The sequence below is a fragment of the Papio anubis genome, chromosome 7 (genome assembly GCF_008728515.1).
Source record: "Papio anubis isolate 15944 chromosome 7, Panubis1.0, whole genome shotgun sequence".
NCBI classification, from domain to species: domain Eukaryota; kingdom Metazoa; phylum Chordata; class Mammalia; order Primates; family Cercopithecidae; genus Papio; species Papio anubis.
In genome coordinates this window covers 12,378,783-12,402,393 of record NC_044982.1, presented here as the reverse complement: position 1 = coordinate 12,402,393, position 23,611 = coordinate 12,378,783, and the positions used below count along the sequence as shown (strand labels likewise).

At 42.6% G+C, this 23,611-nt stretch overlaps 2 protein-coding genes and 1 long non-coding RNA gene across 7 annotated transcripts in view; 2 read left to right on the top strand and 1 right to left on the bottom strand.

Moving 5' to 3' along the window:
- IFI27L2 (interferon alpha inducible protein 27 like 2) overlaps nt 1-13,289 on the bottom strand; it is a 38,125-nt gene extending 24,836 nt beyond the window's left edge. The window contains exons 1-2 of the mRNA XM_021941520.2: nt 12,672-13,289; nt 1,718-1,886 (exon numbers count right to left, since the gene is read on the bottom strand). Of these exons, the coding sequence (XP_021797212.1) occupies nt 1,718-1,886; nt 12,672-12,753 (251 nt within the window). The 5' untranslated portion in view covers nt 12,754-13,289. The remainder of the gene's footprint in view (nt 1-1,717; nt 1,887-12,671) is intronic.
- LOC108586971 lies at nt 4,699-8,260 on the top strand. The gene is made up of 3 exons (XR_001905049.3): nt 4,699-5,868; nt 6,851-6,919; nt 7,065-8,260. It is a non-coding gene; the product is annotated as an uncharacterized LOC108586971 (long non-coding RNA).
- Nucleotides 13,290-13,577: 288 nt separating the features above from the next.
- Nucleotides 13,578-23,611, top strand: part of PPP4R4 (protein phosphatase 4 regulatory subunit 4) — a 106,481-nt gene continuing 96,447 nt past the window's right edge. For 2 of the 5 annotated variants that reach the window (XM_009212182.4, XM_009212181.3), the window contains exons 1-2: nt 13,578-13,845; nt 15,325-15,398. In XM_009212182.4, the coding sequence (XP_009210446.1) occupies nt 13,729-13,845; nt 15,325-15,398 (191 nt within the window). In that variant the 5' untranslated portion in view covers nt 13,578-13,728. The remainder of the gene's footprint in view (nt 13,846-15,324; nt 15,399-23,611) is intronic. The other 3 variants (XM_003902209.4, XM_009212180.3, XM_021941517.2) reach the window with 2 other exon arrangements.

The window sequence follows — 23,611 nt, the reverse complement described above, 5'->3', positions numbered from 1 at the left end:
TGAGTAGAACAAAGCTTTAGAAATATTTTTGCTAGATCGAAACAGGGTTTGCATTGGGGTTGAATAAAGGGGTCATTTCCTTTATGCAACAGAGCAGAGCATGCAGGACAGGAACTAAAAACAGCCTTCCACTCTGCTTGTTGAAGAAACTGATGAATGAAGCTGCAATAAACAAGTGGGTGGCATGGCCAGGTTATACCCCAACCAGGAGTAGTAAGGCTGGAGGCAACTGGGCAGCGCTGTTCCCCTTCATAGTTTTGAAATTCAAATTCCAAAACAAAACAAAATATTGTACTGGCCTAAGAAACCGAGAACCCCATCCTCAGAAACCAATGGATGAGGGAAGTTTTCTCTTCCTTGGAATGAACAATAATATTAGCAAACCCTTTGCTATAGTTTGGCTGTTTGTCTCCTCCAAAACTCATATTGAAATTTGATCCACAATGTTGGAGGTGGGGCCTAATGGGAGGTATTTGATCAGGGGGTAGGTCACTCACAAACGACTTGGTGCCATGCATGTGGTAACGAGTTATTACTGTATTAGTTCCTGTCAAAGCTGGTCGTTCAAAAGAGCCTGGCATCTTTCCTCTCTCTCTTGCTTCCTCTCATGTGATCTCTGCACACATGGGCTCCCTTTTTCCTTCTGCCATGAGTGGGAACAGCCTGAGGCCCTCACCAAAAGCAGATGCACGTGCCATGCTTCTTGTACAGCCTTCAGAACTGTGAGCCAAATAGACCTCTTTCCTTTATAAATCACCCAGCCTCAGGTATTCCTTTATAGCAACACAGATGGACCAAGACATCCTTAGGATAACACTTTCTATGCTGCAAATGCTGTCCTCAACATTTGACTTGTACTAACTCATTTGATCCTCATCAACTCTATGAAAGTCAGTTATTTACTCCTTTTCATTTCCTTTAAAACTGTTTATTTGCTTGCTCTGTGAGGATTGAAACATTTTTCAGAATAATGAAAGAAAGAAGAAATTAGCTTTTTGGAGATAAGCATGTGTTTCCAACTTGCGACCCCAGGGTTGGCTACATAATTTGTGGGGCCCAGTGCAAGATAAAAATGTGAGGTTCCTTGCTCAAAAAGCAAAAATATGTGTGTGTGTGTATATATATATATCATTAGAGAAACTAAAATAGAAAGCATTTTCCTATCTTCCCTGGTGTCTTTCTCTCTCAGTTTATCTTGTATATTTTATATATTATTTAATGTTGTAAGTAAAGAAAAATTAAAAACTTATTAACATGAATTTCAGCATTCGTCTTTATGTTATACAATGCCATTTTTAAATGTAAACATGAGTGCATTAAACTTGTTTATGCAACCACAGAATTTTGTAGTTTGCATGTGCCTATGCATTTTATTCTTACCAGGACACTGTTTGAAATGCTGCCAAAAACAAGCGAATCTGTTTTCCTTTCACTTCTTGATATGTGCACATTTCATCAGCACTCTTTGCCTTCCTCTTGAGGGGAGTAGGGAGGACTGAAAGGAATACAAGCTCTGGGACCCTTCTGTCCCCTTTCCTTCTAAGCATCATCTTTAGTGGGTGTGGTTGGCCAATGCAGGGAAGCAGCACCAGTAAGGAAGGATGTGATGGGGCATCTTGCCATGGTGTGGGTTAGAATACCATTGCCTTCTTTCTGTGTTTGAAGCAAGTCTCCCAGTTTGAATAGAAATTTCGGGCTCTGGCCAGAACACACTTACCTTGGACTCACTTTGAGCTTCTCTGAACTCCCATGCCTGTGGGTCCCCAGAAATCCACGTTCACGGAGGATGGTGAACACTCTGTGTAACTGGCAGCGAGGAAAGGTGGACACGCCTTCTACTTCCCTCCTCAGCTCACAGACATGCTTCAGCGTCCCATAGGGCTTTACTTGCAAAACACAAGTTCAAAGATAAAATTGTTGAGAATTTCAAGATGGCCACAACAGGAAACCAAGTTCAGGGCCCCTCTGAGCTCTGGACCCGGTACAACTGCCCAGGTCATTTACCTATGCAGCTGGCCCTGCCTGGCCATAGGAAGTACTCAATAAATACTTGGTTAATGAATAAACAAATGTTACTTCTTAATCACAGGCCTCATTAACCAAAGCTCAAGCTACTAATTGTAGACAACACAGATATATTAATCCCTCAGATAATTTTGTTCAAAAAAGCTCCTGAGTCAAGAGTTTTAATCTTTTATCTTTTTTTTTTTTTTTTTTTTTTTTGAGACATAGTTTCACTCTGTTGCTCAGGCTGGAGAGCAGTGGCATGATCTCGGCTGGCTGCAACCTCCACCTCTTGGGTTCAAGTGATTCTAGTGCCTCAGCCTCCCCAGTAGCTGTGATTACAGGTGCACACCACCACATCCGGCTAATTTTTGTATTCTTAGTAGAGACAGGGCTTCACTATGTTGGGCAGGGTGGTCTCGAACTCCTGACTTCAAGTGATCCGCCTGCCTCAGCCTCCTAAAGTGCTGGGATAACAGGTGTGAGCCATCGAGCCTGGCCTAATCTTCTTTTCTTATATGAGATTGGTTAATCAGCTGCAATTCTGAGTAGATTTGAGTTTCATCAATTCCATTTTTTGCTGGAGAGAAGGAGATGGGAAGTGATGAGACATGAAGAATTCATGTTCAGAGGAAGCAGGGCCCTGCAAGGGGAATATTGATTCTTGTTGCATACGAAATTTGATATATCAATAACCAGTAAGGTTCAGAAGAGCTTGTACGAACAAATATGCTGAGGAAACAGTACTTCAAAAGTTTGAGGGTCTGGTGGGCTGTATCTGCGTGCCCTGGGCTTTCCTAGGGGGATCTAGTACTAATGCCAAGGGGACTGAATGCCATTTACAGGGGCTGAAATGCAGTTCTCTCAAAAAAGGTAAGTGGGGAAGAAATCAAGTAACAGATGCCTGGAGTCCTAATTCTATTTCATCCCTCTACTAAATGAAGTGCATTGTTGATTAAGAAAAGCAGATTTGCACTGCATTTATTCATTCAACCAGCATTTGTCATCTGCCTACTGTATGCCAGGCACTGTGTTAGGTGCTGGGGCTTTGAAGCAAAATTCAGCCAAGTCCTTGTTGTCCAGAAGCCCTCAGTATATCCCGAGATGAGAACTGAAATGATGATAGGGTCGGGATGAGAGAGGTGTGTATCCCTGCCATCTCCTAGTGCCTTTGGTAAAATGACCACAGACATCCAGAGCATTTGGATGTTGAAGGAAGTCATTTTACCCTACAGAGGTTGGTGAAGCTGTGATTGTCATGGCAACAGATTAAATGGAGCTGGAACTCCGGTATGAGTGCCCCAGCTGTGAGCACTGCCTCCTCCTCCTCTGCCTAAGTTCTAACCTGACTGATTCTCGCTTACTGCAGAAACCATTTTCCTGGATGTGGGATGTGCCTAGCGAGGGGCTACTGGGAAGGGGAGAGGGTAGTAGAGACACTACAGGTTCAGATAGAATAATAAGCTGAAAGCCTGACATTTACTGGACTCCCCTGCCCCAAGGTGCCAGACCTTGTGCTATGCTTGTGGCCTTATCTCATCTGATCCTCACAGTAACTGCATGGTTGGGCGTCCTTTTTCCTCCACTATACAGATGAGGAAACTGAGGCCTAGATGGGCTACAGATAGATTGTCCTGTCAGATCCCAAAGCCAGAACTTTTAATGGCAGATTACAGTGGCTCTGAAACGCAGGTCCAGTGTATGTAGGAGGTGCAGCGGGTGGAATGGCTAAAATGCAGATTCTTAAGCCCAGCTGTGGACCTACTAATCACAATGTCTGGGGGTGAGGTCCAGGAATCAGAACACAAAGAGGTCCTGGAGGGTTCCTGGTCCAAGTGAGGACTAGAGGGCGGGAGCCACTTGTCCCAGGTTCCAGGGCGAACCAGTTAGGATTAGGATCCAGGCCTTCTATGCCAGCTCAGTGGGCTCCGAGCAGGTGCTGTGGGGTTTTCTCAGGGAACCAGAACAGGATATGGTGGGTCCAACCACTGAAAGTTGTCCTTCATTTATGATCCCAGGGCTCTATCGAACTGGTGCTCCAATCAAGAAAAAGAAAAGAGAAAATCCCTAAAAGGTGCTTGTCATATTTTCCTTTCAGCATTTGCCGGCAAGACCAACCCACTTCCCAGCCTAGTCACCAGGGCAACCATCACCCCCACCTTGACAGGCAAGTGCAAATGCAGCTTCTCGCACCCACATCCAGGGCCACGGGACCCAGCCCTATAATCAGTCTCCCGCTGCCTCTGCAGGCAGCCAGCAGCGACAGTCATACACACTCCCTGCGCTCCGAGCCCATCACCCCCTCACGGTTCTACAGGCACCCCCTCCCCACGCTCACACAGCGCATTCTGCTTCCCTCGCCCACTGCCTCCCAGGAGACAAATGTGCAATCTGCTCTCGGCGCGTATCATCACCTCTGGAGGGAGGAATCTGCCCTCGAGTCGAGGCGCAGCCCAACACACACAGCCCACACAGGAGAATACAACACCCCTTCCCGGAGAAGGGGAGTGGTGGCAGCGAACGCCCTCTCCCCCTCCAGAGACAGCTGAGGGGGCGGCCGAGTTTAGGAAGTTTGCAAAGTGAGGAGCACATGAGCGGCTGAGGCGGCTGATGGGGAGGCTAGCCGGGCGGGGAGGGGTGGGGGGTGGAAGTCGGGGAAGCTGGGCGGCCACAGCCTGTTGCTAATGAAGCAGCTCCGGCTGCCGGGCGAGATCAGAGCCTCTTCCCTGGCTGCAGACACCTGGAGTCCCACTCGGCAGGAAATGAAGCTGGGCTCCCTCTTCAAGGTCCCTGCTAGAGCAGTTTCATGAGACCAGGCTGCCGGGGACATGGACCCTCTGTCAGGACGTCAAACAAACAAAGCCAGCTCCTTGGGTCCAGGCTGCCTACCCAAGTGCCGGCCCGCTCTACTGTGCTCACCTGAGCTCCCTCCTCAACTGCTGGAGCCCCCCTGTGCTTCTGACCGGCTTTATCATGGCCTCTGTTCCAGATGCCTCTGCTGTTGCCCTCACTGACTCCTTTCCCGCATCTCACCTGTCTTGGACACATCCTGGGCATCTCAGAGTCCCTGGGTTTCCCCTGTCTCCTAGGCTCAGAGTCATTTGCCCAGACTACAGGGATCAGGGCCGCTGTCTTCGTGACCCTCCTTCCTCAGGTCCCTGCAGCCTGAGGCTGACCCCTTCAGGCTCCTCCATCTACTTCCTGGCTGGAGGCAGCCCTCCTCCTGAGGGGTTGAGCCCCAGAGCCTGCTGAGCCAGGTGAGACAATTCCAGTGCAAGGGAGTTAATCGCTGAGAAGCCAACTCTGACCAACGGGAGGTGGCAGGAAGCCTGACAGGCCTCCTTCTCATGAGCATTTCCCAGGCCTGCCTCGAGATGTCCTGTGTGGCCAGGCATCTGGCAGTGCCTATTGGTAAACTGAGGCCTGGTGGGCAGCACAGTGCCCTGTATTTGCTTCCCTTCCTGCCCCATCTCGCTGCACTCTCCCTCACTCCAGCTGCCCTGGGATTGTACCCCCACTCTCCCCCTGCCTCCCCCAGCGCCAGAAAGCATTAACACCTAAGCTTCACCGCAGACTGTTTTCTAGGTAACCCAGCTACGTTGGCAGTCAGATTTAAATAAAACATAATTCTTGCTCTGTCTTATCTAGCCTAATTCCCTTATTTGACAGAGGGAGCTGAGTCTCAGAGAAGTTAAGTGGAGGAGCTATGTCTATTCATTACTGTAACAAATAGTTAACAAGCATCCGTTATGTGCCAGGCGTGATTCTAGGCACTGGCAATGCAGTGGTGAATAAAATGGACAAAAAATCCCTGCCTTTATGGAACACAGCATTCTATTGGAGGAGAAAAAGACCATAGACAAGGTGAGTAAGTAAAATATTCAGAATGGTAGAGTGATCATTGCTGGTGGTGGCGATGGTGGGTGTCATGGGCTGAATTGTGTCCCTCTCAAAATTCATGTGTTGAGGCTCTAACCCTTAGTACCCCAGATTGTGACTATATTTGGAGATAGAGCCTTTAAAGAGGTAATTAAGTTAAAATGGGCCCTAGTCGATTAGGACTGTGCCTTCATAAGAAATTTGGACACAAAACCAGGGAGGTCTACACCCAGAGAAAAGGCCATGTGAGGCCCTGGCAGGAAGGCAGCCACAGGAGGCGAGCCATCCTGCAGATGCCTTCGTCTGGGACTTCCAGCTCTCAGAACTGTGAGAAAATACATTTCTGTTGTTTAAGCCACCTAGTAAGTGGTATTTTGTTATGGCAGCCCTAGCAAACTAATACACCGGGATTTTAACTTCTTGAAAGACATCCCAAGTTGGCCTCATCGAGAAGATGACATTTGAGTAAAACCCTAAAGCGGGTGATGGAATGAGTTATTTGAAAATCCAAGGGAAAAGCATTCCAGGCAGAGGGACTAGCAGGCTCAATGGCTCTGATCTGGATCATACCTTAAGTGTCGGAAGAATAGCAAGGCAGCCAGTGTGCATGAAGGAAGCAGAATGGGTGAGGGAGAAATGGGAGGACATGAGATCAGAGGGTGAGGGCATGTGGAAGGACACTCTCCACATGAGATGGAGAGAATTGCAGGGTTTGGGGTAGGAAGGAGGAATTTTGTCTCCAGGGGACATTTGGCAATCTGTAGAAACATTTTTCATCATCACAGTGGTGGGAAAGAGGGTGGAGGAGCAGTATGACACTAAGTGGGTAGAGGATATCTTTCAATGCACAGGACAGCATTTTCCTCCCCTCCCCAGCAATTAGCGGGCCCACAGTGTCTGTGGTGTCAAGGTTAAGTAACCCTGGTTTCAAGCTCATGGTGACTAGGTCTGACTTTTGTGTTAATAGGTTCATGTTGGCTATGTTGGGGACAACTTTAGAAGAGGAAAGGCAAAAGCAGAGGCACCCTTGATCCAGGTGAGAAATAATGGTGGCTCGGACCAGGGTGGTAGATAGCCTCCTAATATTCCAGTTTATTGCTCCCTGCCTCCTCCCTCTTTCTCTTCTCACTTTCTCAATAAACATTAACAGGGCCCTTACTATGTGCTAACCATTGTATCAGGTGCTGGGTAGACTCCAACGAGTATGACCCACTAGGAGTCTGGTCTAGTTCACTTATGATCCAAGCTGAAGAGAATTGCAGAGAACAGCTGCTGACTTGGAAGGCAGACTTTGTGACATCCACGTGGAGCTCTGGGGCAGTTGTCAGCAAATGCCATCTACTCAGACATTAATGAAAGCACAGAATGAGCACTGGGTGGCTGATATTTCCATCTGTCCAGCTCCACAAGCCAAAAACTAGGAAGTCATCTTTACTGCCTCTGCCTCCCTGACCTCCACATGCTGCCCCCACCACCCCCATCTAATCATCCCAGTTACCTGTAAAACTTCTCTTGAATCTGTTCACAACTCTCTACCTCTATAGTAATAACTCTAGTCCAAGCTATGATCATTTCCCACCTGGTCCCTGTTGTCACTCTGTGGCCTGCGATCTCTATTAGTCAGGATATATAGCCAATGCTGCAGAAACAGAAAGCATGACCTCTCAGTGGCTTAACACAAAGAAGGTTTCTTTCTCACTTAAGCAAAAGTAGGTGGGGTGATGCTCCTCCATCAGTCTAACTACCTGTATTTTTTCCATAGCAATTATCATAGTTTGTAATGATATATTTAATTGTATGCTTATTGGATTAGATTGATTTTCGTTGTTCTCACTAGGATGTACGCTACCTGATAGTAAGGCCTACACCTAGAACAAAGCCTATAATATAGCAATAATCCTTGAAATATTTTTGAATGAATGAATGAATGGATAAATGAAGTGGCTAAACTATAACTGGAAAACATTTAATTGTCCTGATCTAAAAAATTATAAAATATTTCCTGTGTAAAAAATCATTGTAATACATATGGATATTTTAAGCATAACAATAAAAAAAAACTCATGTATCACCAATTCAAAAAGATAACACATTACCTCTGCCCTCTGTGTGTCCCTCCCTGAGCATGTCTTAGTCCTAGAGCTAAACAATAGGTTACATTTTGTGTTTACCATTCTTCTTCTTTTTTTGGTCATTTTAATCACATATAGATATTATATATTATTGTTTCAGAATATTGTGTAAATGGTGTCACATGTAGATAAACTTTGGCAATTTGCATTTGTTGTTCAACATGTCTCTGAGATTTGTTTTCACCGAATTATGTAGTTGTGGTATATTTTCACTGAGAGTTTTCCATTGATTGAGTAAAATGCAATTAGTTTAAGTATTTAAATGTCCATAAATGTTTGAGTTGTTTCCAGGCCTTTGCTATTGCAATATGTACTGCTATGAAACTTCTTGTGCATAGCTCTTTGTGCAAATGTGCAAGAGTTTCTCTAGTGTTTTACAAGTTAATGCCAAATTATTTTCCAAAGTGGTTGCACCAGTTTACACTTCCACAAGCAGTATGTAAGTCTGCCTATTGACATTTGCAAAACATTTGATGTGATCAGATGTTTAAAATTTTGCCTGTTTGATGGGTCTATAAATTTGCCTTTTCACTTCTATTGGAGAGGGTTGAGCTTAATTATTATTAAGGTTATGTTAATTATTCTTAATTAAGGATTATTGAGATTGAGCTCCTTTTCATATTGGTGATTCTTCTTCTGTAAAATGATTGCCTGTTTATATATTTTGCCCATTTTTCTATTTAGTTGTCTTCTGATTTTTTTGAAGTTCTTGAATCTGGACAGTAATTCTTCTATGATTAATTGGTTGTAAATATGTTTTCCCAGTTTACAGTTTGTCTTGTCATGGTCTTTGTGGTATTTTTTGATAAATACAAGTTCTTAAAGTAGTTAGATTTTTTTCTTTTTTCGAGATAGGGTCTGACTCTGTCACCCAGGCCAGAGTTAAAGTAGTTAGATTTATCAATCTTTTATTTTATGGCTTATGCTTTTGTTTTAAGAAAATTTTCCCTATTCAGATGTCATAAAATGATTCTCCTATATTTTCTTCCAAAAGTTTGAAAGATTTGCCTTTCATATTTCAGCTTTTTATTCACCTAAAATTTTTTTTTGCATATGATATCATTGTATTAGTTTCCTATGGCTGCTATAACTAATTACCACCAACCTAGCAGCTTAAAACAACATAAATTTATTATCTTACAGTTATGGAAGCTAGAAGTCTGAAATAGTTTTCACTGGGCTAAAATCAAGATGCCAGCAGAGCTGCATTCCTAGGGGAGAATTTTCAAGTTTTTTTGTTTGTTTGTTTCCAAGTTCTACAGGGTGCTGGCTTATGGCCCCATTTCATATTGAAAGCCAGCACTCAGTCAGGCGTGGTGGCTCATGCCTATACCCCAGCACTTTGGGAGGCCGAGGTTGTCCCTGAGTCCAGGAGTTCCAGACCAGCCTGGGCAACATGGTGAGATCTTATTCCAAGAACAACAGCAAAAAAAAAAAAAAAAAAAAAAAATTAGCGGGCACACAGCTGTAGTCCTAGTTACTCAGGAGGCTGAGGCAGGAGGATCACTTGAACCTGGAAGGTCAAGGGTGGAGTGAGATTCTATCTCCCCCAAAAAAACAAAAAACAAAAAACAAAAAAACGTGGCTGGTTGCATCCTTGCATGGCATCACTCTGACACTGAACTTCTGCTTCCCTTTTTCACGTAGAAGGTCCCTTGTGATTACATTGAGCCCACGGAGGTAAACCAGGATAATCTCCCTACTTCAATATCCTTAAATTAGTTGCATCAAAATCCTTTAGGCCACGTAAGGTAACATGCCCATATGTTCAGGGAATTAGGATGTGGACATCTTTGGGGAAACATTATTTTGCCTCCCATTATAATCAATTGATTCAGCACAACTTCTTGACTCAGTTCTGAACCTGGGTTCAGAGGGACACTGGTCTGGTGACAATAATAATAGTAACAACAAACACTTGTGCCGAGAATGTTTCTAAGCATTGTATGCATATTATCTCATTTAATTTTCACCACACTTTGTACTAAGTGCTACTATTATTCCTAGCTTAAAGATATTTAAAGTGAGAAACAGAGAGGTTAAATACTTTGCTGAAGATAGGAAGCAGCAGAGTTTGACTCAATCCCAAGTACCTGAGCTTCAAAGTCCATGTGCTTAGTTAGCACCATGCTATTTTTTTTAATTTTATTTTTTGAGTCTCATTTTGTCACTCAGGCAGGAGTGTAGTGATGCAATCTTGACCTCCTGGGCTCCAGTGATCCTCCTGCCTTAGCCTCCCAAGTAGCTGTGACTACAGGTGTGCACCACCATACCTAGCTAATTTTGTTATTTTTTGTAGAGATGCTATGTTGCCAGGGCTGGTCTTGAGCCCCTGGGCTCAAGAGATCCTCCCACCTCAGCCTCCCTAGCTGTGACTACAGGTGTGTGCTACCACGCCCAGCTAATTTTTGTATTTTTTGTAGAGACAGGGTTTCACCATATTGCTCAGGCTGTTCTCGAACTCTGAGCTCAAGCAATTCACTTGCCTCAGCCTTCTAAAGTGCTGAGATTACAGGCGTGAGACACTGCGCCCGGCCTACCATGCTATTTTTAAATGAATAAACAAAGTGGATAAATCTAGTTTCCCTTAGCTGTGTGTTCATGACTAAGTCACATAAATTCTCTGAGCCTCAATTTCATTATTTGTAAAATTAGAATAGTGATGCAGCTTTTCTGCATTCCACGGGGATGCTTTGAGGGCACGTTGAGACAACATGCATGAAAGCAGTTCAGATAAGGAAAACAGAGATCCAAGAGTCATTCTGCCACATGTCACTGGCAGAGCCAGGACTGGGACTCAGGTTTCCTGGCAGCCAGGCTGGGCAGGCTACTTCCATCACAGAGTGGTAATTAGAGCAGTTACAGATTCCAGTCATCAAATTGAACATTTTCCCTTCATCAACCTCCTGCCCTGGAACGACCAACATTAAAGCTATATCTGTATATTCAATCAACTGTTCATTAGAACGTCCTCCAGTTTTAGATGATACTTTTACAAAACCCAAATGTGAGATAATACTTCTTAGCTGGAATAGGGTAAAGTTGACAGGTAATATTTTGTATCATTTACAAATCAAAAGGCACAGAATTTCAGAAATTGACAGAAAGGGGAGGCTGTAAGATATTTGCTTAGGAAAACCACCTCCTCATGTGTTTGCCTCTTCTCCATCCTCATCCCATCATGTTTCTGTCCTCTTCTACTTCCCTTCACTTCTCCTTAGTAAAGTAGGGATTAGAAAACCTGAATTTTAGCTGTGGGCATCATTACTGACCATTTTGCTTTGAACTTCAAAGGCAAAATTGAAAAACAAAAGAGCCAAGAGTGGGAAATTCACTCTACTAGATCTTAGGATGTATAATTAAGCCATAGCAATAAAATCAGCACAGCACTAGCACAGGAACAGATCTAGATCAATAGAATAGCAACAAGAACTCAGAGACAGACGTGTGTGTCTCTAGGGCTTGGCATATGATACAGATGCCATCATGCATCGGAGGGGGAAAGATGGATTGTTTGGTGGTTGCTGCTGGGAAAACTGGTTCACTAAATAGAGTTAATAATTATACTGTATTCCTGCTCACACTGTATGCAAGGTGAACATCAGATGGATTAAGACCTGTGACAGGTAAAAGTATGAAGCCAAATAGGGGAAAATGTAGGAGAATATTTTGCAACTAATAGGTGGGAAAAGATTCTTAAACAAGACCCCAAAACCACACTCCACAAGGCTAAAATTTGATGCATTAGGCTAAATGAAAATTAAGGATTTCTCCTTCATCGTACCATAGCAAAGACCAAGCAAACAGGATGCATGAAAGATTGAGAGAAATATTTGCAATGTTTTTCTAAAACTGACAAAAAATTAATATTTAGAACATATAAGAAACTCAACTGCTAAAATTCATTCAGAAAAAATAATAAAATCCAGCAGAAAATAGGTAAAGGATGTAAATAGATAATTCACAGAAGGAAAACAATCTCGATGGTTCTTAAGTATATGGAAAAATGGTTAACACCACCAATCAAAGAAATACAAATCGAAATTACAATGTGATACTACTTTACTGATTTCAGATTGACAGAAATTAGGACATCAGATAATACCAAATGTTACCATATAAAATGGGAAACGGGTACCTTCCTACCTTCATGTGCCATTGGTGGGTGTGAATGGCAAAGCCATCTGGAGGGCAACATGACAGAGTGAAACCAAATACTGTGGACTTCATGACCCAGGGACTCGATTTCTTATGTTCTGTAAGGGACACGTCTAACACCCATTCCAGCATAGTCTGTGGTAGCAAGGACCTGCTGGCGACCTAATTGTCCGTTATTTGAGGAATTGATAAGTAGAATATGATAGACACACAAATCAAATACTATTATTAGTCATAATTAATGAACTCTGGTTGCATAGTGTCACATGGATAGATCTCTAAGACACTGAGAGAAAAACAAGGAACAGAATGAGTTCTTATCACAATGCCGTTCAAGTTATGTTAAAAACAGACACAAACCATGTATCTTTTGAGGCTGTATAAGGTGCATGAACTGGGACATACCTTAGTAGAGGAGAGGGTGTATATGGCGGGTAGAAGAATGGGTGTGGAGAAGGAACAAGTGGAAAATAAAAACGAAAAAGAAAAGGGCCTTACTGACTGACGAGCTGGAGTACGAACATAACTTGTCCCCAAGGTCCAAAAAAACCTCCCCAATCCCGCTTCCATCTCGTCCCATTCTTAACAGAACCAAGTGCAAGGGACTCAGCGTGACTGTCCAGAGCAGGGCTTCTCTTCACCAACGACCTAGGTCCTCTTCCCTCCACCCACCTCGCCAAGCCCTCGGTGCCCGAGCCCCGAGCTCTACTTTGACGGCACTTCTCAAACACAACCAAACACACCCAGGCTTCAACCCCAGACGGGCTTGCTTTTATTATTTCTTTTGGGAAAGCTAAGATTCAGTTTAAGTGACTCTTCTCCGGGAGGCCTTTTCCGAATGCTGCCCTTGCCCAAAAGCCAGCCCCTCCAGGGCTGTATTCCCACAGCCCCCTCCCCCGTCAGCCCGGCACCCCGCGTTCTAACTGCTTATTTTGGGCACTCAGCGCTCCCCTTAAGGCTGGAGTTGTGTTAGGGGGGTCTCTGGGTTCGCGACCCGCCAGCTGGGGTGGGCGGTGCTGGGAATAACCGGACAGTTAAGTCAGCAGGTGCAGCCGCAGCCCAGCCAGCTCACTCTCCTCTGCTTCCGCTCTCATTGGCTCAGCCTCCCCGCCCCCAGCCCCCGCCCCCAGCCCGCCTCAGCCGGCTGCGGGAGGCAAAAGGCTCTGCGCAGGCGCCGTGGGGTGGGGCGCCCTTGGTTGGGGGCGGACGGGGGTTTAGGAGGACGGCGAGGAGCGGGCGCAGAGGGGTGGCGGGGCCGCCGCGTCGTTGCGCGGCAGTTGCGTCCGGCCTCGTGCGCGCGGCACCCGGGAGGGGGCGGGGCCGAGGTGGGCAAGGTGGCGGGCCACCGCCCCTGGCCCCGCCCCCACAGCCCGCCCGCGCGCCTCGCCCCGCCCCCTCGCCGGGCCGTGCTCTTGCTCCCGCCGCCCGCCAGCCTCACGCTCGGCTCCGGCGGCCAAGAGCGGGAGAAAGTCCTGCTGGTGGGCGGCCGCGGGGCTGAGCGCGTCCGGCATCCCGGGGCCGCTCCGGCCCGGGCGGCGAGGGTGCCTGGCGGTCCATGCATCCGCCGCCGTCCGCCGCCGCGATGGATTTCAGTCAGAACAGCCTGTTCGGCTACATGGAGGACCTGCAGGAGCTCACCATCATCGAGAGGCCGGTCCGCCGGAGCCTCAAGGTGCGCCCAGGGGAGAGGAGCTGCCCTCAGGGCGTCCGGCCGCCTGCCCCGCGCGGCCCCGCGCTGATCTCCGCCCCACCCCACCACCCTCCCCTCCTTCGGGCCGCCGGGACCCTCTCAGTCGGACCGGCCCCTCCGTCCTCCTCCAGCCCCTGTTGCCGTGCCGCCCTAAGCCAGCTCCTCCCGGACCCTTCCTCAGCGCGGACCCAGTCCTCTCTAGTCTGGACCCCCATCCCCAAGGGACGGGTCCCTGCCCCAGCCCCGACCCGGCGCCAGCCCCGCGGCCCTTGCCCCTTCTGAGGCGTCCGAATCCCCCCGGCCCACCCCCAGGAACGGCCGAGCCCCAGCCCTCGGGGCAGCCCCAGCGTCCTCAGTCGCGGACCCCCTTCCTTCCGCCCCCCGCCCCACCCCGCGGGAGCTGCCCCTCGAGGCCGCAGCCCACCTCTCCCCGGTCCTCTCCTGGGCTCCCCAACCTCTGGTCCGCTGACGCCGCCCGGGTTCTGGCCCCAGGCCCACCCCTCGGTCCACACATTCCCGACTCCTCCCCCCACCTCTCCCCGAGACACCACCCAGGTCCCGTCCGCTCACCCCCAGCCCACCAAGTCAGATCAAGCTCGAGTCCCTCTGCCCTCGAGGCAGCCCGGCCTCCTCTCGCTTCCCAGCCAGCACCCTTTCTCAGTGTGGTCCTGGTCCCCGTCTACAAGCCCTCGCGACCCTTTGCCGCCCTCCTGAGTCACCGCGCATCCTTTCCTCCCAACCCCTCCAGGACTGTAGCTGGGACCCTGCTCCCCAGTCCCTTGAGGGAGTCAACCTTCAGCTTGCTCCCCCCACCCCCACCGGCTCTCCCACCCCGCAGAGTCATCTTCCTCCCAGAGGCTCCAACCTTTAGCGCCAGCAAACCTAGTTTACGGACAGGACCCCTTTCCCCTGGCCATCGCTTAATTAGCTGCTTTAGCTCCTCTCACTCCCACCTGCCGCAATATCTCAAATCTCTGGTTTCTTCCAGCCCCAGAGTTGATTTCCTTCCCTCCCCCACTCCAGATCTTGTCCTTTTCATGCCTGCTCGGCTGCAGTGTTCATCCATCCCCCTTTTAGCATTTCTTGGGGTGGAAAATGCTGGAGAAATAGCCGTGAGGTATTAGAGATAAAAGTGTGTGTATTTATTCGTTTTATAACATGCGTATGAAATGGATTTCAGCCAAGGTTCTGAAGCCACGATGCGATTTTCAAGCTGCAATCCAGAAGCTAGAAGGATAAAAACAGAAAAAAAACAGTCCCCTCCCCAAATTCGACCACCCAATTAGAGACCTCCGTGATTGATGTCGCCTGGTATCCTCAGCTCCTTGATTAGTTTTCATTGTTAATGCTTAATTGTGAAACTTTTTCATTCGTTTATCCTCATAGAGGGTCACTGGGAGGTTGGGAGGCAAGACTGACCCAATGTTTGTGGTGCATAAATGTGTATTGTACCCTTGACAGACACCAGAAGAAATAGAAAGATTGACAGTCGATGAAGACCTCAGTGATATTGAAAGGGCTGTTTATCTGCTCAGGTATTTCCTAGTCTTTCTGTGAAATTGCTCTTTTTTTTCCCCCTGTGGCAGCAGAGATGAATGCTTTCTAAAATGTATGTTCCCGTTATGTTCAGATTTACTTAGCCACTTGAACAGAGTACTTTTGTGTGCATAGTACTTAACTATATTATACATTAGATTTGGCTGTGGACTTATGAATTTGAGAATTTAAATAAAACACCTAATTTATAGAATGTTGCTTGGAGGAGGAAGAGCAGATGGTTTGAGTTGAACCTCATCCTTTTTTTCTTTTCTGGCATTGGTTTTTCTCACTTAAGATTCAGTAAGTTTAGATGAGACTTGAGTATACAAGGATTAGTTTTAAGTTCATTGTAGAGTAGGCACATTATATGGGATCTACTATATGGAAAAAAATCCACAAATATGGTAGTTCATTTTGCTGTTCAGGATGTCCTGTTTGTAGTACTTTTGCTATGCAAGCTTTATGATTTTGTCTGAGGGGTTTTGGAAACTTAGTTGAGCCTACTGTCGTTTAAATTTCAAACCATTTCACAGGCTCTACAGAATTGCTTAAGGCAAATGGTTACTGCGAATATTTACAAGATTTTTCTGAACTATTTAAAACATTGTCTTGTAGATTGAGCATCTTAAAAACTAGTACAGTGACCATTAATGATGTTTTAATTAATTGATTAAAATCCTTTAGAAACAAATTTCCTACAGCATTTTGTGTATATTTAAAATTTTTCATTAGCTTACACAACATATTTTTCCTTTTTGGCAAATTAGTCACTCTTATTTTCCAGAATCAGATTTTGAAAACTGATGTAATTTACCTCCTAGGATATTTGTCATCCTTGTTTCCTTAGCTCAGTGCCAGTTCCAGGTACTGGCAAGTTTCTTGTTCTCCTTTCTTGTTTACAGATCTTGTTTCCAGTCCCATGTTATTCATTGAATGATCCTGTAAAAACAAACAAACAAACAAACAAAAACTCCCTCTTCAGGTCTTCAATTTTCTTAATTACTTTTTTTAGCCTACTAAAAGTGGCATCATGAGTTTCTGTTGTAACTTTAGTCAGAATATCAGCATATTTACCATGTAGACCATTCCCTCTGATAATTGTATCATTTAGAAATGTAACTGCATCTTAGACTTAATGTTGATGTTATTTTCCCCCTCTTTGTGATAGCTATGGTACATGCTCTCATCATTTCTACCTATTTACTTCAGAGAAAACTTCTGTTTATATATGAATTCAACGGTGTGTGTTTTGGGTGTTTACTTAGAGAATAATGCAACTTTTAACCGATTTTCATATTTTATTGTGTTGTATTTGGAATACTTTATTCCTTAATAATTAACACATTTATTATGGTGAACAATAGTTGTCAACATTTGCCTATTCCCACAGTTCTTTTACTCAAAGTAGGTAGAAAATTGATGAAAGTGTGGATAAATGTGTTTAAATCTACAACAGTTAATGATTTGAAATAACCTCCTGTTTATTCCTACTGAATTTTCTTTAGTACAAACACTGGCTTAGAATTAGGAAATGGAGAGTCTTGCTCTATTTACTTGTGATAGAAGACACCGTATTCTAGATATCAGTGATAAGCCTTTTTTTTAAGGAAAGCTTATTTGTTTTCTATTTTGCTTTTATTGTTTGTTAGCAAACCAGGTTGTCTGAGTTGTCTTTATTTCTCAGACTCAACATAAGTTTCACTCAGTTCTGGAATTTACAAAGCCCTTATAGAGACAGATGGCCCCTCTTATTCTTAGACAAGAGAATTTTAAAAGAGATTCAATATCTCCTTTAGTTTCTTGTGGCTCACCTACCTTGAAGGAGGTTTGCAAGGTGACTCAGAAGGGGAACACTGGTTTGGTTGTGTATGGGTTCTCCAGCTGAGTTCTTCTTTTGTATCCTTAACATCTTACCACCTCCTGGGGGAATGTGGGATTTCACCTTAGTCCAGCTTTGGGAGGGATGATGCCAAGAATGCCTGAAAGGGTCTTTCTTCCCTGGGATTCAGGGGAGGAGACAGGATTGTTTCATAGAGATGTTCCGAACTTTGCCTCGGTTTAGGCCTTCTCATCTTCTCTCATGTATTGAACCTGCTATTGTAAATGTAATTTATTCCTTTTTTTCATTTGTACTTTGCTGAGTCCTTTTTTCCCTCTGTCAGTGATTTTCAGGTTTATTTTTGAGCACTTTACCTTTTCCTCTGCATTGAATATTATATAAATGTATAATATGTAACATATTTTTTCTCTTGGCTTTTATGTGTCAGGTTTGTTTCTTTAGTTCTTTTATTTTGTATATTAAAACTATTTTGGAGTATTATGTTAAATTAGAATTCAAAGTCAGATATGTAAGCATCAGTAAGCAATGCTTTATATTAGTGGAGTTTCTGGTAGCACTTAGATTGAATCCATTATCTGAAAAAAGCATTATATATAATATAGAGTACTATCATCAATGAAAAACAAATTATACTGTTCATTATCTTACCCTGAAATATGGCAAGTCATTTATTAATGACATTTTCACAATTAAGTTTAGAATATTATAGTCTTCAAAGATTTGACACAGATGAATTTGTGGTTTTGCACACATATGATGCTGCTATACCCATCTGTGGCATTTAGCACTGAAGCAAAACAACTTTCCTAATAGTCCCAGCTTGTGTCTTAGTCAAGATCATATCATATCTTTTTCCTGTTCTTTCTCTTCTTTGTGATTTTGCATATATTTTTGGAATGTATTTAAAACATGTGAATGATTTTGTTATGGAAGAATCCTAAGTATGTATACTGTGCTTTCATTAGGTAAATCTTTACTTGTATATTTCTGACTGCCTACCAGATGAAGTGTAGACCCTGAAGCCTGGCATTCAGAATACTCCATAGGTGACTCTATCTTAGCTGTGCAATGTGATGTCCCACCAGTCCCCCACTTTTAAAAATGGCTTTATTGAGATATAATTCATAGTCCCTGTAGTTCACTCATTTAAACTGAATAGTTAAGCAGGTTTTAGTATATTCACAGAATTGTGCAACCATCACCGCAATCAATTGTAGAACATTTTTGTCACCCGCAAAAGAAACTTTGTACTATTAGCAGTTACCCCTCAATACCAACCCTCTCAGCCTTTGGGAACCATTCTGCTTCCTGTATATATGGATTTGCCTATTCTGGACATTCCTAAACATGGGATCATACAGTATGTGGCCTTTTGTGACTGACTTCTTTCACTTAGCATAATGTTTTCAAGGTTCACACATGTTATAGCAGGCATTAGTAGTTTATTTCTTTTTGTTGCAGTGTAGTATTCTACTGTATGGATATAGCACTTTTGTTTAGCCATTCATCAGTTGATGGATATTGAGTTGTTTCCACTTAATTCTTCACTTTTTGATTCAGTCATGCTGGCCTTTTCATTGTTACTCAGTTTCATTGTGTTTATCCTTAACTTTTGCTTATGCTCATCCTGGAGTACTCTTTCAGTATATCCCTGTCCAACATATAGCATCTCTAGGATCCAGCTATAATCTTACATGTTTCATAAAGTCTTCCCTAACTGCTTAAACCACATGGATCCCAGGCTTCTTTGATCTCCCTTATCACTTAGTGGCGCTTTCTTCAATTGGCCATTAATCATTGATTTATATTCCTTAACTGTGTGTACATGTTTTCTTCAGTAGATTGTAAGGTCCTGGAGGACAAGCTTTTAGAGGACAAGGGCAAGCTTTCTTGTTGTTCTTTCTTGTTCTTTGCTGTGATACAAATACATACCTCTTAATGGAATAAAGAGTATTTAAGATGACCATACTGCAAGATGAATTAAGCAACTTCTGATATTTTTAATTTTAGGTATTATGGGTCATATCTTCTTCTATAACTTGTTATCTATGTGACAGAGGTCAAGTTAGTTATGGTTTTCGAGGCCTGCTTTTCATTTGTAAGGCGGAAATAATAATTCCCTTTTCCCAGTGTGGTTGAAGCACCTGGCACATGATAGGCATCCCATTACTGTTAATTCCCTTCTGTCTCCTTTTCCCTTTCCCTACTTCCTTGCTACTTAGGTGCTCAAGTTACATTTAAAACTTTAAAAGAGGATAATGGTATTAATTTTGCCCTCTAATAATTTAATAAACAAAGTATACCAACTGAAGTTTGTGATAGATATCCATTAACTTCATTTGCTAATAGTATTTATCAGAAATTAGAATCTTCACAAATCATAATTAAGCATTTCTAACTGAGTAATAGTAAGGTCAGCCTGTTGATTTATATTTTCTTAACAAATGACCCTAAGTAATATTTGCTGTTATGCATTAAATATGTTGATTGGTTAATGTACTGAGCCTAGCTTTTATGTTGCTTACTTTTAAAGTCATTTGTGACTTTAAAACTATTTTCACTTTGTGCTGTGAGTTTTAAATCATTTTGCACTTTGCTTTCCCGGGACAGTCAGATAAAGAGCTTTGCTTTTTTTTTTCCTTTTTTCTTTTTTAAAGACAGGGTCTCACTCTGTTTCCCAGGCTGGAGTGCAGTGGCTATTCACAGGCACAGTCATAGTGCTCTAACTCCTGGGCTAAAATGATCCTCCCACCTCAGCTTTCCGAATACCTGGGACTACAGAAGGCACATACCACCTCCACAGCCACTGCCCCCATCATAAAGTGCATCTGTAATTGGAACTTTTTTTTTTAAACTTTCTCTTATTATTTTTTAAAGAGTAAGTGCTCCCCCTAGTGATATGAAGGAGTGAGATTTCTGCAGTCAAATCAGTGGAAATAAACAAGTGTTGTACCATGTGAGAACTCTGGCGTACTTCCTGGGTTCAAGACTAGGATAGGGTAGCAATGAGACAGTGAGGAAGAATTCTAGTGTTTAAAGCTTTGCTATCCACCTAGCTTTTAGTTATTTTATCTTTTAAAATACCTATCTTATTTGCTATCCCACAGTGGAAAGTTGTGTGGAAAACTCCTTTGAATGCCCTCATTTTTAAGACCTGTGTCCCACATTTACTTTCATTATTGTCTTGATTTCTGTTTTTGATGCTTGCTGCCTTTCAGTATTGTTTTAGTGAGGCATGGTGTGTGTGTGTGTGTGTGTGAGAGAGAGAGGGCGGGAGAGAGAGAGATCACGTTTGCATTTGTGCGTGCATGTGTGTATGTGTATATAGGTGGTCTTGAGTGACCAGTATTGCTTGCTCAGTGTTCTCTAGTGATATACAGGAGAGGACTTTTGCATTCTTCACAATTAAGATAGATAGTTGGTTGTTAATACAAACAATTGGCTAGAATCATAAAATCATAAATGATACATATTTTCAACAGTACATTCTAATGTAAACTATAAATATATTTTCATTTGCCAATCTTTTGATGTAGAGTCATGGTCTTTTCTTTGAGTATGGGTCTGCTGATTAAAGTTTGAAATTCTCCTTCTTTCATAAATCACCCCATAATGCATTTACAATATCAAGTTCAGTTTTCTTTATAGGTGAACAAGAATTTAAATTTGCTTATGAAGCAGTCTGAAAGCATGGTTCTAGGTTTTTATGATTTTCGACTTGTGTTTTGTTCTTCGATACTTTAATAGCGATTTTCTTTGACAACTTATGTTTATTGAATTTAGTTTTTCTAAAACTTTTAACTTTATTTTTATAGAAACAAGTATATGTATTCATATATTTAGGTAATATTTAATTAAATTATGTAATTATGTAATTGCAACAGCAAGTGAAATTTGAGATAAACTAGTTTGGGAACATACTTAGCTGACTCTTAATTACAACTCAACTAGTGAGAGTGGAATTCTGTGGGCTTTCCAGAAAGTAGTCTATTAGCGATGAGCTTTCAGCTTGCAGTTGCAAGGCAGTAGAGAGAGTATTGCTTAATCAGGTCTTTTAACATCTTTTCACATCTCAAACACCTTTGTTTGAGAGAGATACATACCATCTCCTTTCCAAGTGTGCTCTGTGATGATCTTGCTTCATTCTTGATATTCCTCTCCTGTCTCTCTGTTGAATTCATTCCCATGGTCTGGTTTGTTCTTCGTTTGCCTTTATACATTAAAAAAAGTAATGAATTTGGAATATCAGTTAAAGAAGTACTTTTATAAGCTTATATTTTATTTTTTAATGTGAACTTTGAATATATGCAGAAATGTGCACAAATCGTAACACAGCTTGTTGATTTTTCACAAATGAACACACCCATGTACCCAGTATCCAGATTAAAGCATAGAACATTATCGTGTTAGCTTAGTAGCTTCCTTTGTATTCCTGTCCCAGTGCCCCGTACTTCCTGCAAAGGGTAGCTACTCTCCTGACTTCTAACACTATACATTGATTTACTTGATTTTGAACTTTCTATAGTAGGAAGCACTCTATGTACTTTTTGTGTATAGCTTCTTTTGCTCAACATTTTAAAAAAGAGATTATCCATATTGTTGCATGGAGCAACAGATTGTTCATTCTCATTGCTGTATACTATTCCATTATGTGAATATATCACAATTTATTCATTCCACTTCTGATGGACATTTGGCTTAGTTTTCAGTTTGGGGCTTTTATGAATGATGCTGTTATAATCATTCATGTACAAGTCTCCTGGTGAATACATGTGTGCATTTCTTTTAGGTATCATTATAGAAGTAGAATTGTTGGTCATAGCATATGCCTATGTCCGGCTTAAAAGATATTGCTAAACAGTTTTCCAGTGTGCTTTGACTAGTTTGTACTTCTGCCAGCAGTGTTTGAGTGGTCCCAGCCTATATTTTTTTTTAGGAAACAAAAGTGACAAACTTCTTAGTACATAATTTCTAGCATATCAATAATGAGCTTCCTAGTTAATAGCCTTTAGATGTTTCGTTTCTCTGTGCATGACTTACACCATCTAACTTTTTTTCTTTCCCTATAAGAAGGGGAGTTCTATAAGGTTTTACTTGGCTAGACTGTTGGTTAGAAGACTCTCAGTTATTGGATTGTCTCTTAGGGGATGAGGCATGTTGTGTGATTAGTTTTTCTTAGAAAAAGAGAAACAAAGTGGATATTGGAGTCTCCCTGTTCCTGGGAGTGCTATTCTCAGTCCCTGTGCTTTTAATGATTCTAAGAGGTCCTCATTAAAAAACAATTGCCCACGTTGTCATCTTCTGTGAAGATGATGTACAAATGACTTGCCTTTCTACATGGAAATTGCAGGCAACTTCATTTGTATTTTTTAGGACAGAGGGATCACTGTTTAATATATTAAGAGCAGTATATAATGGATTCCAGCTGTATACCTTCCATTATTGCTAAGGTCAAATTACTGAAGTCTTTGGCAAACCTTGAATTCCCTGTTTTGGAAAAGTACTAGGTCTCTGAATATAAAGGGTTTGGAGATTGTTTCCCATCTCTGTTTCCTTTTCTTTTGTTATGAGAACAACCATGGGAGGCATCTGTGTCTTTTTTCCTACTTACCGAAGATTCAGAAAGGTTTCTCTGTGACATCTGTAGAAAGCAGAATGCTCTCATGGGATCTGTAGGAAAAGCTTAAAAATAAAAAGTGAAATATTTTCATCAATGTAAAAGTGACCCATATAATGTCATTGAAAAGACCTCTGAAAGCGTAACAACATAATGTGATGTGAGAGAATTGAGCAAAGTTTTCATCTTGTAAGCATAGTGTTTTATTTAAAAATGCCTATAAATTCTGTAATATAAAATAATTTCATAATATAGAATAATAAAATATGTAAAAATTAATCTATAAAATAAATATAAGATAATATATAAAGCAATATAAAATAAATGAGTATATATATTTGAATAAAGAATGTGTTAAGTTATGTAACTACAATGTAATCATATTATAACATATGTATATTGTAAATGTATATGCACGCATGTGTATGTGTTTATTTTCATGAGCAATTAACTCATCCCAATGCTTCCTCTTGGGAAGTAGCTAAGTGAGACACAGGGACACAGGAAAGTTGAGTTCTATCATAAATTATAACTAATTAGTTCCCAGTAAAAAGTGGGAGTTGTATTGCTTGGTTCCCAGTCTTGTAATGTTGAATTGTGCAGTAGTTTCTTAGTATTGACAGTAAGAATTAAAGGGTTCACCATACCAAGTGGTAAAATTCATAGCTTTCTTTTTTTTTGAGACAGGGTCTTGCTGTGTCACCCAGGCTGGAGTGCAGTGGTACAATCATAGCTCACAATAACCTTGAACT